This window comes from Oncorhynchus keta, chromosome 24, assembly GCF_023373465.1.
Source record: "Oncorhynchus keta strain PuntledgeMale-10-30-2019 chromosome 24, Oket_V2, whole genome shotgun sequence".
In the NCBI taxonomy this organism is placed as follows: domain Eukaryota; kingdom Metazoa; phylum Chordata; class Actinopteri; order Salmoniformes; family Salmonidae; genus Oncorhynchus; species Oncorhynchus keta.
The window spans coordinates 15017644-15033112 of NC_068444.1; the positions used below are offsets into that span (position 1 = coordinate 15017644).

Genomic DNA, 15469 nt, shown 5'->3' on the forward strand with positions numbered 1-15469 from the left:
TTATCGTTTTAACTATGGGTTGGTATGTTTTGTTATCGTTTTAACTATGGGTTATGTTTTGTTATCGTTTTAACTATGGGTTGGTTTTGTTTTTTAACTATGGGTTGGTATGTTTTGTTATCGTTTAACTATGGGTTGGTATGTTTTGTTATCGTTTTAACTATGGGTTGGTATGTTTTGTTATCGTTTTAACTATGGGTTGGTATGTTTTGTTATCGTTTTAACTATGGGTTGGTATGTTTTGTTATCGTTTTAACTATGGGTTGGTATGTTTTGTTATCGTTTTAACTATGGGTTGGTATGTTTTGTTATCGTTTTAACTATGGGTTGGTATGTTTTGTTATCGTTTTAACTATGGGTTGGTATGTTTTGTTTTATCGTTTTAACTATGGGTTGGTATGTTTTGTTATCGTTTTATGGGTTGGTATGTTTTGTTATCGTTTTAACTATGGGTTGGTTGGTGTTTTGTTATCGTTTTAACTATGGGTTGGTATGTTTTGTTATCGTTTTAACTATGGGTTGGTATGTTTTGTTATCGTTTTAACTATGGGTTGGTATGTTTTGTTATCGTTTTAACTATGGGTTGGTATGTTTTGTTATCGTTTTAACTATGGGTTGGTATGTTTTGTTATCGTTTTAACTATGGGTTGGTATGTTTTGTTATCGTTTTAACTATGGGTTGGTATGTTTTGTTATCGTTTTAACTATGGGTTGGTTATCGTTTTAACTGTTTTTTTGTTATCGTTTTAACTATGGGTTGGTTTTATGTTTTGTTATCGTTTTAACTATGGGTTGGTATGTTTTGTTATCGTTTTAACTATTGGGTTTTTGGTTTTAACTGTTTTGTTATCGTTTTAACTATGGGTTGGTATGTTTTGTTATCGTTTTAACTATGGGTTGGTATGTTTTGTTATCGTTATCGTTTTAACTATGGGTTGGTATGTTTTGTTATCGTTTTAACTATGGGTTGGTTTTGTTATCGTTTTGTTTTGTTATCGTTTTATCGTTTTAACTATGGGTTGGTATGTTTTGTTATCGTTTTAACTATGGGTTGGTATGTTTTGTTATCGTTTTAACTATGGGTTGGTATGTTTTGTTTTAACTATGGGTTGGTATGTTTGTTATCGTTTTAACTATGGGTTGGTATGTTTTGTTATCGTTTTAACTATGGGTTGGTATGTTTTGTTATCGTTTTAACTATGGGTTGGTATGTTTTGTTATCGTTTTAACTAACTATGGGTTGGTATGTTTTGTTATCGTTTTAACTATGGGTTGGTATGTTTTGTTATCGTTTTAACTATGGGTTTTAACTATGGGTTGGTGTGTTTTGTTATCGTTTTAACTATGGGTTGGTATGTTTTGTTATCGTTTTAACTATGGGTTGGTATGTTTTGTTATCGTTTTAACTATGGGTTGGTATGTTTTGTTATCGTTTTAACTTTTAACTGGGTTGGTATGTTTTGTTATCGTTTTAACGTTTTAACTATTTGGGTTGGTATGTTTTGTTATCGTTTTAACTATGGGTTGGTATGTTTTGTTATCGTTTTAACTATGGGTTGGTATGTTTTATGGGTTGGTATGTTTTGTTTTTTAACTATGGGTTGGTATGTTTTGTTATCGTTTTAACTATGGGTTGGTATGTTTTGTTATCGTTTTAACTATGGGTTTTAACTATGGGTTGGTATGTTTTGTTATCGTTTTAACTACTATGGGTTGGTATGTTTTGTTATTTTTAACTATGGGTTGGTATGTTTTGTTATCGTTTTTTGTTACTATGGGTTGGTATGTTTTGTTATCGTTTTAACTATGGGTTGGTATGTTTGTTATAACTATGGGTTTATCGTTTTAACTATGGGTTTATGTTTGTTATCGTTTTAACTATGGGTTGGTATGTTTTGTTATCGTTTTAACTATGGGTTGGTATGTTTTGTTATCGTTTTAACTATGGGTTTATAGTTTTAACTATGGGTTGGTTGTTTTGTTATCGTTTTAACTATGGGTTGGTATGTTTTGTTATCGTTTTAACTATGGGTTGGTATGTTTATAGTTTTAACTATGGGTTGGAATGTTTTGTTATCGTTTTAACTATGGGTTGGTATGTTTTGTTATGTTTTGTTTTTTTAACTATGGGTTGGTATGTTTTGTTATCGTTTTAACTATGGGTTGGTATGTTTTGTTATTGTTTTAACTATGGGTTGGTATGTTTTGTTATCGTTTTAACTATGGGTTGGTATGTTTTGTTATTGTTTTAACTATGGGTTGGTATGTTTTGTTATCGTTTTAACTATGGGTTGGTATGTTTTGTTTTGTTATCGTTTTAACTATGGGTTGGTATGTTTTGTTATCGTTTTAACTATGGGTTGGTATGTTTTGTTATCGTTTTAACTATGGGTTGGTATGTTTTGTTATAGTTTTAACTATGGGTTGGTATGTTTTGTTATCGTTTTAACTATGGGTTGGTATGTTTTGTTATCGTTTTAACTATGGGTTGGTATGTTTTGTTATCGTTTTAACTATGGGTTGGTATGTTTTGTTATCGTTTTAACTATGGGTTGGTATGTTTTGTTATCGTTTTAACTAATGTTTTGTTATCTTTTAACTGGGTTGGTATGTTTTTTAACTATCGTTTTTAACTATGGGTTGGTATGTTTTGTTATCGTTTTAACTATGGGTTGGTTTTGTTATATGTTTTGTTATCGTTTTAACTATGGGTTGGTATGTTTTGTTATCGTTTTAACTATGGGTTTTGTATGTTTTAACTTATTGGTATGTTTTAAACTATGGGTTGGTTTGTTATGTTTTAACTATGGGTTGGTATGTTTTGTTATCGTTTTAACTATGGGTTGGTATGTTTTGTTATCGTTTTAACTATGGGTTGGTATGTTTTGTTATCGTTTTAACTATGGGTTGGTATGTTTTGTTATCGTTTTAACTATGGGTTGGTATGTTTTGTTATCGTTTTAACTATGTTTATAGGTTGGTATGTTTTGTTATCGTTTTAACTATGGGTTGGTATGTTTTGTTATCGTTTTAACTATGGGTTGGTATGTTTTAGTTTTTAACTATGGGTTGGTATGTTTTGTTATCGTTTTAACTATGGGTTGGTATGTTTTGTTATCGTTTTAACTATGGGTTGGTATGTTTTGTTATCGTTTTGGTAACTATGGGTTGGTATGTTTTGTTATCGTTTTAACTATGGGTTGGTATGTTTTGTTATCGTTTTAACTATGGGTTGGTATGTTTTGTTATCGTTTTAACTATGGGTTGGTATGTTTTGTTATCGTTTTAACTATGGGTTGGTGTTTTGTTTGTTATGTTTTGTTATCGTTTTAACTATGGGTTGGTATGTTTTGTTATCGTTTTAACTATGGGTTGGTATGTTTTGTTATCGTTTTAACTATGGGTTGGTATGTTTTGTTATCGTTTTAACTATGGGTTGGTATGTTTTGTTATCGTTTTAACTATGGGTTGGTATGTTTTGTTATCGTTTTAACTATGGGTTGGTATGTTTTGTTATCGTTTTAACTATGGGTTGGTATGTTTTGTTATCGTTTTAACTATGGGTTTTGTTATCGTTTTAACTATGGGTTTTGTTTTATTATCGTTTTAACTATGGGTTGGTATGTTTTGTTATCGTTTTAACTATGGGTTGGTATGTTTTGTTATCGTTTTAACTATGGGTTGGTATGTTTTGTTATCGTTTTAACTATGGGTTGGTATGTTTTGTTATCGTTTTAACTATTGGGTTGGTATGTTTTATGTTTATCGTTTTAACTATGGGTTGGTATGTTTTGTTATCGTTTTAACTATGGGTTGGTATGTTTTGTTATCGTTTTAACTATGGGTTGGTATGTTTTGTTATCGTTTTAACTATGGGTTGGTATGTTTTGTTATCGTTTTAACTATGGGTTGGTTTTAACTGTTTTGTTTTGTTATCGTTTTAACTATGGGTTGGTATGTTTTGTTATCGTTTTAACTATGGGTTGGTATGTTTTTGTTAACTATGGGTTGGTATGTTTTGTTATCGTTTTAACTATGGGTTGGTTTTATGTTTTGTTATCGTTTTGTTTTGTTAACTATGGGTTGGTATGTTTTGTTATCGTTTAACTATGGGTTGGTATGTTTGTTATCGTTTTAACTATGGGGTATTTTTGTTATCGTTTTAACTATGGGTTTGTTTTGTTATCGTTTTAACTATGGGTTGGTATGTTTTGTTGGTATCGTTTTAACTATGGGTTGGTATGTTTTGTTATCGTTTTAACTATGGGTTGGTATGTTTTGTTATCGTTTTAACTATGGGTTGGTATGTTTTGTTATCGTTTTTTTGTTAACTTTTAACTGGGTTGGTATGTTTTGTTATCGTTTTAACTATGGGTTGGTATGTTTTGTTATCGTTTTAACTATGGGTTGGTATGTTTTGTTATCGTTTTAACTATGGGTTGGTATGTTTTGTTATCGTTTTAACTATGGGTTGGTATGTTTTGTTATCGTTTTAACTATGGGTTGGTATGTTTTGTTATCGTTTTAACTATGGGTTGGTATGTTTTGTTATCTTTGGGTTTTAACTATGGGTTGGTATGTTTTGTTATCGTTTTAACTATGGGTTGGTGTGTTTTGTTTATCGTTTTAACTATGGGTTGGTATGTTTTGTTATCGTTTTAACTATGGGTTGGTATGTTTTGTTATCGTTTTAACTATGGGTTGGTATGTTTTGTTATCGTTTTAACTATGGGTTGGTATGTTTTGTTATCGTTTTAACTATGGGTTGGTATGTTTTGTTATCGTTTTAACTATGGGTTTTGTATGTTTTAACTATGTTATCGTTTTAACTATTTTTTTAACTATGGGTTGGTTTTGTTATCGTGTTTTGTTATCGTTTTTAACTATGGGTTGGTATGTTTTGTTATCGTTTTAACTATGGGTTGGTATGTTTTTGTTATCGTTTTAACTATGGGTTGGTATGTTTTGTTATCGTTTTAACTATGGGTTGGTATGTTTTGTTATCGTTTTAACTATGGGTTGGTATGTTTTGTTATCGTTTTAACTATGGGTTGGTATGTTTTGTTATCGTTTTAACTATGGGTTGGTATGTTTTGTTATCGTTTTAACTATGGGTTGGTATGTTTTGTTGTTTTTAACTATGGGTTTAACTATGGGTTGGTATGTTTTGTTATCGTTTTAACTAGGGTTGGTGTTTTGTTATCGTTTTAACTATGGGTTGGTATGTTTTGGGTTGGTATGTTTTGTTATCGTTTTAACTTTTGTTATCATTTTAACTATGGGTTGGTATGTTTTGTTATCGTTTTAACTATGGGTTGGTATGTTTTGTTATCGTTTTAACTATGGGTTGGTATGTTTTGTTATCGGTTTTTTTTATCGTTTACTTTATATGGGTTGGTATGTTTTGTTATCGTTTTAACTATGGGTTGGTATGTTTTGATTTGGGTTGGATCATTTTAACTATGGGTTGGTATGTTTTGTTAGTTTTAACTATGGGTTGGTATGTTTTGTTATCGTTTTAACTATGGGTTGGTATGTTTTGTTATCGTTTTAACTATGGGTTGGTATGTTTTGTTATCGTTTAACTATGGGTTGGTATGTTTTGTTATCGTTTTAACTATGGGTTGGTATGTTTTGTTATCGTTTTAACTATGGGTTGGTATGTTTTGTTATCGTTTTAACTATGGGTTGGTATGTTTTGTTATCGTTTTTTTAACTATGGGTTGGTATGTTTTGTTATCGTTTTAACTATGGGTTGGTATGTTTTGTTATCGTTTTAACTATGGGTTGGTATGTTTTGTTATCGTTTTAACTATGGGTTGGTATGTTTTGTTTTGTTATCGTTTTAACTATGGGTTGGTATGTTTTGTTATCGTTTTAACTATGGGTTGGTATGTTTTGTTATCGTTTTAACTATGGGTTGGTATGTTTTGTTATCGTTTTAACTATGGGTTGTTTGTATGTTTTGTTATCGTTTTAACTATGGGTTGGTATGTTTTGTTATCGTTTTAACTATGGGTTGGTATGTTTTGTTATCGTTTTATGGGTTGGTATGTTTATATCGTTTTAACTATGGTTTTTGTTATGTTTTGTGTTTTGTTATCGTTTTAACTATGGGTTGGTATGTTTTGTTATCGTTTTAACTATGGGTTGGTATGTTTTGTTATCGTTTTAACTATGGGTTGGTATGTTTTGTTATCGTTTTAACTATGGGTTGGTATGTTTTGTTATCGTTTTAACTATGGGTTGGTATGTTTGTGTTTTGTGTTTTGTTATCGTTTTAACTATGGGTTGGTATGTTTTGTTATCGTTTTAACTATGGGTTGGTATGTTTTGTTATCGTTTTAACTATGGGTTGGTATGTTTTGTTATTTAACTATGGGTTTTATGTTTTGTTATCTTTTAACTATGGGTTGGTATGTTTTGTTATCGTTTTAACTTTGGGTTGTATGTTTTGTTATCGTTTTAACTATGGGTTGGTATGTTTTGTTATCGTTTTAACTATGGGTTGGTTATCGTTTTATGGGTTGGTATGTTTTGTTAACTATGGGTTGGTATGTTTTGTTATCGTTTTAACTATGGGTTGGTATGTTTTGTTATAACGTTTTGTTTAACTATGGGTTGGTATGTTTTGTTATCGTTTTAACTATGGGTTGGTATGTTTTGTTATCGTTTTAACTATGGGTTGGTATGTTTTGTTATGTTTTGGGTTGTTATTTTGTTTTTTTAACTATGGGTTGGTATGTTTTGTTATATCGTTTTAACTATGGGTTGGTATGTTTTGTTATCGTTTTAACTTTGGGTTGGTATGTTTTGTTATCGTTTTAACTATGGGTTGGTATGTTTTGTTATCGTTTTAACTATGGGTTGGTATGTTTTGTTATCGTTTTAACTATGGGTTGGTATGTTTATAGTTTTAACTATGGGTTGGTATGTTTTGTTATCGTTTTAACTATGGGTTGGTATGTTTTGTTATCGTTTTAACTATGGGTTGGTATGTTTTGTTATCGTTTTAACTATGGGTTGGTATGTTTTGTTATCGTTTTAACTATGGGTTGGTATGTTTTGTTATCGTTTTAACTATGGGTTGGTATGTTTTGTTATCGTTTTAACTATGGGTTGGTATGTTTTGTTATCGTTTTAACTATGGGTTGGTATGTTTTGTTATCGTTTTAACTATGGGTTGGTTTTGTTTTGTTATCGTTTTAACTATGGGTTGGTATGTTTTTATCGTTTTAACTATGGGTTGGTATGTTTTGTTATCGTTTTAACTATGGGTTGGTATGTTTTGTTAACTCGTTTTAACTATGGGTTGGTATGTTTTGTTATCGTTTTAACTATGGGTTGGTATGTTTTGTTATCGTTTTAACTATGGGTTGGTTTTGTTATGTTTTGTTATGTTTTGTTTTTTTAACTATGGGTTGGTATGTTTTGTTATCGTTTTTAACTAACTGGGTTGGTATGTTTTGTTATCGTTTAACTATGGGTTGGTATGTTTTGTTATCGTTTTAACTATGGGTTGGTATGTTTTGTTATCGTTTTAACTATGGGTTGGTATGTTTTGTTATCGTTTTAACTATGGGTTGGTATGTTTTGTTATCGTTTTAACTATGGGTTTTAACTATGGGTTGGTATGTTTTGTTATCGTTTTAACTATGGGTTGGTATGTTTTGTTATCGTTTTAACTATGGGTTGTTTGTATGTTTTGTTATCGTTTTTTAACTATGGGTTGGTATGTTTTGTTATCGTTTTAACTATGGGTTGGTATGTTTTGTTATCGTTTTAACTATGGGTTGGTATGTTTTGTTATCGTTTTAACTATGGGTTGGTATGTTTTGTTATCGTTTTAACTATGGGTTGGTATGTTTTGTTATCGTTTTAACTATGGGTTGGTATGTTTTGTTATCGTTTTAACTATGGGTTGGTATGTTTTGTTATCGTTTTAACTATGGGTTGGTATGTTTTGTTATCGTTTTAACTTTGGGTTGGTATGTTTTGTTATCGTTTTAACTATGGGTTGGTATGTTTTGTTATCGTTTTAACTATGGGTTGGTGTGTTTTGTTATCGTTTTAACTATGGGTTGGTATGTTTTGTTATCGTTTTAACTATGGGTTGGTATGTTTTGTTATCGTTTTAACTATGGGTTGGTATGTTTTGTTATCGTTTTAACTATGGGTTGGTCGTTTTAACTATGGGTTGGTATGTTTTGTTATCGTTTTAACTATGGGTTGGTATGTTTTGTTTCGTTTTAACTATGGGTTGGTATGTTTTGTTATCGTTTTAACTATGGGTTGGTATGTTTTGTTATCGTTTTAACTTTAACTGGGTTGGTATGTTTTGTTATCGTTTTAACTATGGGTTGGTATGTTTTGTTATCGTTTTAACTATGGGTTGGTATGTTTTGTTATCGTTTTAACTATGGGTTGGTATGTTTTGTTATCGTTTTAACTATGGGTTGGTATGTTTTGTTATCGTTTTAACTATGGGTTGGTATGTTTTGTTATCGTTTTAACTATGGGTTGGTATGTTTTGTTATCGTTTTAACTATGGGTTGGTATGTTTTGTTATCGTTTTAACTATGGGTTGGTATGTTTTGTTATCGTTTTAACTATGGGTTGGTATGTTTTGTTATCGTTTTAACTATGGGTTGGTATGTTTTGTTATCGTTTTAACTATGGGTTGGTATGTTTTGTTATCGTTTTAACTATGGGTTGGTATGTTTTGTTATCGTTTTAACTATGGGTTGGTATGTTTTGTTATCGTTTTAACTTTGGGTTGGTATGTTTTGTTATCGTTTTAACTATGGGTTGGTATGTTTTGTTATCGTTTTAACTATGGGTTGGTATGTTTTGTTGTCGTCTTAAAGATTTCTATTACAACAGAATGTGACCATTGGAAAGTTGAAGTACAGGTACCATTAACACTGAATCTGCATAATCATTAGGGCTATGTAGCAATACTCTGCAGCAAAACAAATGAATGAATTACTCAAACTTTGCTCAGACCTTTCCTCACTCACATCTCACTCTGTTAGATTAAGATTGGTAATTAGTCATGTTTATGAGACAGTACTGATTGTCAAGCTTTTACTTTTTATATTCACACAAATGGTGTATTTTTTAAAATGTGAATACATATTTTGGGGTTTTATTGTACATGTCTATTTCCCTGTTTGTCAGTAAAATCCCAGACTGTAGAAATACAGTCCTCAACATATGTATTTGAACAACATAGCTAAAATTTGAATTCTGACTTCAAGTGTGGGGATACTTAAAGTGCTTTTATTTCTTAAAGGAGAAGTTCACTTTATTATTTGAGGCAAATCTGTATTTTGGATGTAAATGGAATGTTATATGCAATTTCACTTGGTTTTGAGCAACTTACCCCGACCAGAGATACACTTCCTCATAGTCGTTCTGAACAAAAAATATAACGTTATAAATGGCAATGCTCTCAGTATAGTGATGCAGGTCTTTAGATGTTGAACACATGAAACTGTGTCGTTGCGAATTTGATCTGCGACATCATATTCCATTTTGTACAATGAGTCATACTTTCTTTGTGTTTGCATAGGCGGACTACACATAGATATCACAGCTGGAAAGGGAAAACAAAATGGAATGTAACTTTGCAGATACAGTTTGGTATGGCACAATGTCATGTGTATAACATCTAAAGACCTGCATCACTATACTGAGAGTGCTTCCGTTTCTTAAAAGATGTATTTGGGTGTGTGTTTTTTGTTGTAGTTGCTTGTGTTCATGTTTTATCTAAACCCCTACACTGCAGAATGAGCATCAGAAAGTATATTGCTGGTGGGGGACGTTTCTCAAAACCAAGTGAAATTGCAACAAGCAAACAATGTTTGGACCCTTGTATAACATGTCATTTACACCCAAAATACAGCTTTTGGTTTAAATAAAGTGAACTTCCTTAATGGTAAAACCGATATGTATGAAAATATCCCCAATTTAAAGGTGACATTCAGTAGTCACCTCATATTCAACACTTGATCTCATATCCAATTTTTTATTTTTATTTAAAATTTTAGCTTCACTGTACAAATAGTGAGGATTGTATGCTGAATGTTGACTAACAACTTGACACAATGGAATAATCTCTCAAAACCCAAATAATTTGTAGACACAGTCAGAGTTTTTTAAAAACATTTCATTGCTATGTTCCTGTTGAACATTTGGCTAGTTCTGAATAAACAGCATAGTCTCTACACAGTGAGAATCCCCTGCAGGACGGTTACCGCCTGGCCAGCGATATTGAGCCTGCCATCATCCTGTAGTTCAAGCTCCAGCTCGCCACCACGGCTAGAGCACTGATAGGCTGTCACACAGGGGGGAAATATAGTATGTTAGTGGCAGTTCTTCAAATTATATGATTATTGATTGGATTTTACTGGACTCAAGATGTACATGTCCACCAATATCTGTAAATGTATTGTTCTGTGCAATGGAATTTGACCTCCATGTTGCAATACTGTTTAGATTACCCACCCAGCATCTTTTTCTTGCCAAGTTTCTCTGACCAGTAGCCTGCAAGGACAGTATGCGCAGAGCCTAAAACAAAACGTTAATATATATATATATATATTAACATTTTGTTTTATATATTTGAATTAAAGAATAAGAATAAGACTGGCCAATGTCCTCTGTTCTTACCAGTCACAGGGTCCTCAGGAACCCCGAACCAGGGGAAGAAGTTTCTGGAGTAGAAGTCATAGCCAGGCTGACAGCCAGGGTCTCCAATACTGGTGACAAGCAGACCCCTAACCCTCCCACCAGTGTCTACACGAAGCAGAACTGCTGGGTCTGGCTGCAGGGATGTGAGCACTGACCTATAACCCAAGACTCACTGTTTCAATCCCTTTCAGGTTAGGTTGCCCTTCCATCCTCTCAATTTCCCAACAGCCCAGGGATAATGAGTGTTTTTATTATATATTTAAATGTTACCTGTCACAACTGTCAGCAAGGCAGACCATTAGCATTTTGGTGATGGCACAGAGGCACACTTCTTGAACCGGCTGGTCTCCCACAGCAGCCTGCACATACACATTCAGACTGTCACATCAAGTCTTATTCTTCACCATAAATTATAGAAACAGTGGTAAGAAGGATGACGCACTTACTTTAACTAGGTCTTTAAATTCATTAAGACCCTGCGGATATTAAGCTTAAATTAGATAATTTAAAAAGTTACATTGATATGCAAAGGCTTTGATGAAATATTTATAATAGCATGTGCACTGAGTGCACAAAACATTAAGCACACCTGCTCTTTCCATGACAGACTGACCAGGTGAAAGCTATGGTCACCTGTTAAATCCACTTCAATCAGTGTAGATGAAGGGGAGCAGACAGGTTAAAAAATTATATACAAGCCTTGAGACAACGATTGTGAATGTGTGCCATTCATAGTGTGAATGGGCAAGACAAAAGTGAAGTGCCTTTGAACGGGGTATGGTAGTAGGTGCCAGGTGCACCGGTTTGTGTCAAGAACTGCAGCACTGCTGGGTTTTTCACACTCAACAGTTTCTCGTGTGTATCAAGAATGGTCCACCACCCAAAGGACATCCAGGCAACTTGACACAACTGTGGGAAGCATTGGAGTCAACATGGGCCAGCATCCCTGTGGAACGCTTGACACCTTGTCCATACCCCAACGAATTAAGGCTGTTCTGAGGGCAAAAGGGGGTGCAACTAAATTTGTTCTATTTAACTTGGCAAGTCAGTTAAGAACAAATTCTTATTCACAATGACGGCCTACAATATTAGGTAGGTGTTCATAATGTTTGGTATACTCAGTATATATAACATGCTGAACATGAATGTACCACATTGATTCCATCCCCTACCACAGGAGTAGGTTTGTTCAGGGGGAAATCCATCACTATAGATTCCCCTTGTTGTCGCACATACAGCTCTCCACTCAATGTCTCAAATACCACTGTTGAGTTGACATTTTCTGAAGGAAAGGGTTGTAGGATAGAAACAGTTAATTGAATTGCAGTCTATACAGAAAGTGTGTACTTGTTGCAATTCACTTGCTTACATGTGAGATACTGTACTATAAACTGGATGGTTCGAGCCCTGAATGCCAATTGGCTGAAAGCAGTGGTATATGAGACCGTATACCACGGGTATGACAAAAACATTTATTTGTACTGTTGTAATTATGTTTGTAACCAGTTTATAATAGCAATAAGGCACCTTGTGGGTTTGTGGTATATGGCCAATATACCACGGCTAAGGGCTGTGTCCAGGCACTCCACGTTGACATACCACCCCCCGTGCCTTATTGTTTAATGTCGTCACTGTCATTCTTACTTTTTTTGTAAAACAGTACTGCAGCTGAAGCCAGGGTGGCATGGCCACACAGAGGAACCTCGGTGGTGGGGGTGAACCAACGCAAACGAAAGCGTGCTCCTTCAATACAACACATACAAGTTCCCACGTCAGTCATTTTAGGAAGTTGTGGTGAGTTGATTTACATGTTCTTTCCTCAATCCCCATCTACTCTCATTGGCAGCAGTAACCCCCTCTTAGTTAATTGCAATAAAATAGATTGCCACCAAATGGCAGATTTGCAAACTTCTGCACAGAAAATGATAAAAGTGGCATACCTTTTGATATCGAATACATTTGTAAGTTACAACTCTATTTCAGAATGTCCAAAAAAAGATACCTGAGCTGAAGTCATGTTTTGAATTCAGCCGTATGATGAAGGCAGTCTCTGACAGGTTCATCTCAGCAGCAATGTTCTGGTACATATCATCCTGCAATTCCTTTGGTTGAGAACAGTCAACAGTATTTTTTTGCATGATTACATTGGTAATATTTAAGTATACCTGTGGTAAGATAACTTAAAGCAAATACTCATGTTGATTATTCAGCAATACATGAACATATGCAATGACATGTAATCATGTATTATTTGCCCAAGTAGAAAAAAGTGTACTTACATGTAAAAGCAGACAAACTGCTGCAGGATTTCCTTTGAAAGGTAAGTTGGTAAACGCATCAACAGTGAATACTGGAATCTCCATTACTTACTAGAGTAGACCTGTGCTGATTTCACGGAGAGAAATGAATAAGTTTAACAGCTGCACGCCTCCAAATAAACTTTAACCAGAGGGTGTATCATTCCAAGAGTATAAAGTCTATTGCTTCCTCACATTTTCTCTGTCTGCACCGACTTGATAGGGCTGGCTTGGCTAGACAATCTCCCCATAGAATAGGCCCAAAATATTGCGCTTTCAGACCAGTGCAGGTGAAAAAGGCAACTCTGGTCTCCTAGCTATCTTTATTTAATTGATTTGATCCAAACTGTAAGTAGGCATCTGCCCAGGGTAAATGTGTATTTTGTTTCAAAATCCTTGTAAAGAGGAGACAATGAGAGAACCCCACCTAGACTATTTTGATCATATATAGGTGTAACAGTACAACTTTACGTCCGTCCCCTCGCCCATACCCGGGCGCGAACCAGGGACCTTCTGCACACAACGACAACACTCACCCTCGAAGCATCGTTACCCATCGCTCCACAAAAGCCGCGGCCCTTGCAGAGCAAGGGGAACTACTACTTCAAGGTCTCAGAGCAAGTGACGTAACCGATTGAAAAGCTATTTAGCGCACACCGCTAACTAAGCTAGCCGTTTCACATCCGTTACATAGGCAGCAGTACAAACTACAGCCCTGGGTCCTAAACCCTCGAATTACGTTTTACATCGTCAAATCCGAGTATACCGTATGTCCCTTGCCTAATCGAGTGAGAGTGATGATTGGAGAGGCAACCTCCTTGGTGGAAATATTGATCTTAAAAACGTATTTAAAAAGGTACCTAGCAAGCGAACATAGCTAGTTAAAACTAACGTAACTGTCAGGTAGCTAGCTAGTTTTATAGTTTGGGCATTTATTCCAATAACTATCAGAATTCCCCAAAATATGTTTATGAAACTAGCTACATTTTATATATATAGATATATATATATTTAGAAATCTAGTTTTGTAATTTTGTCTGACATGCCAAAAACGCAGTCATGTTGATTACATTTGAGACTTCCTGTACGCCGGAGTTTGACACGTGACTAAAGTTTGCATTGAATTGTGGGTCATATCAACCCCACAAGTGGTTAAAGTTCTTCACTTGCTCCCTCGAGCAAAATCGGTTGTAAAATCGAGGGCTGGGGTGGATAACATTTGTGAATTGGACCTCCAATTAAGAGGGCAATTAACTGCATCCGGTTTCGACGGTGAGGAGCAGGCCGTTTCCTCTGGGCACCTTTCATCCAAGCTACTCGATACAGCCCCTGCAGCCATAAGAAGTTTGAACTATTGCCCCGTTATGATAACCATTACATAAATAATTATGAGTTTTTTGTTTGTTCTGCAGAACATTGATATATTGAGCTCTTCTTAAACTAGTGGAGCATCTAAAATGGGTAAATACTTTCAATCATCTCTAATACCATCATCTGCCTGTATTTCAGAAAACACGCAGATGACAATGGTTGATTCAATGTTTTTAATTTCTGGATTTATTTATTTTTTGGTTTTAGGCCATGGTGATGGTTTCTATGGTAACTCAAGAGTGAGTAGACTGAGGGGGGTGTTCTAAAACAGAGTTAACTAAACCTTGAAGTCTTGAAGGTTGAATTGGAATGTTTTTACGTTCATGAAAAGTACCTACTTAGAATATTTTCCGGTCTCAAGAGTGGTATAAAAAAAAAATAGATATATACAGTAGCAGTCAATTTTGGACACACCTACTCCTTCCAGGGTTTTTAATTTTTTCTACAATGTAGAATAATAGTGAACACATGGAATCACGTAGTAACCAAAAACAGTGTTAAACAAACCAAAATATATTTGAGATTCTTCATTGTAGCCATTCCTCCACATTCCTTAAGAAGACTTGTACTGTTTAAATAAATAAAAAATTGCTCTGAAATGGTTTAAATTCCCTAAAAGAATCATATTTTAACATGTAGTTAAATTTGGTTTTAAAATGTGTTTTTGAACAGATATTTTGATCTTCATCCATAGCCACTTGTTATGAACATGTCTGCTATTCATTCAGTGTTTCTGTGGTACTCAGAGGCTGAGAAATTGTCAATTTCGCTAATCTGACATACCGGTACAACCGAAGATAGCCACCGGTAACAGACATTTAGCTCAAACTTTTCATTGCTATAGGTTATCAACTCAGTTCCAACTGCATCTGAGGATGAGACTAGAGACATTGACTGTAAGGTAATATGTATTTGCATTTGTTATTTTTGAGTTTGTGGCTGTCACACCACTCGAATGTCTAAATCTGGGGTGTTAGCATATCCATATCTTTCCAGAGTGCATACTTCTCCATCTTTGACAAATTTGTTTACAATTGAGTCCACATTTTCAGGTCCAACACTTCAATTTTTTGAACATAATTTGATGTGAAAATTACAAAAAAAAA

The 15469-nt window shown here is 34.2% G+C and overlaps 1 protein-coding gene across 8 annotated transcripts; it reads right to left on the reverse strand.

The window, feature by feature from the left end:
- Positions 1-10016: 10016 nt before the first annotated feature.
- LOC118402735 (phenazine biosynthesis-like domain-containing protein 2) lies at positions 10017-14610 on the reverse strand. Of its 8 annotated transcripts, none has more exons than XM_052477858.1 (10): positions 13529-14610; positions 12975-13075; positions 12698-12797; positions 12340-12438; positions 11847-11977; positions 11142-11171; positions 10966-11054; positions 10675-10850; positions 10510-10572; positions 10021-10339 (listed from the first exon to the last, which is right to left on the reverse strand). In XM_052477858.1, exons 2-10 carry the CDS (start codon positions 13056-13058, stop codon positions 10227-10229), a joined length of 885 nt encoding a protein of 294 aa, XP_052333818.1. In that variant the 5' UTR covers positions 13059-13075; positions 13529-14610; the 3' UTR covers positions 10021-10226. The 8 variants fall into 8 exon arrangements, with proteins under 8 accessions (XP_035656827.1, XP_035656828.1, XP_052333818.1 ...); XM_035800931.2 differs by having other exon boundaries at positions 12975-13080; XM_035800930.2 differs by having other exon boundaries at positions 13188-14610.
- Positions 14611-15469: the final 859 nt, after the last annotated feature.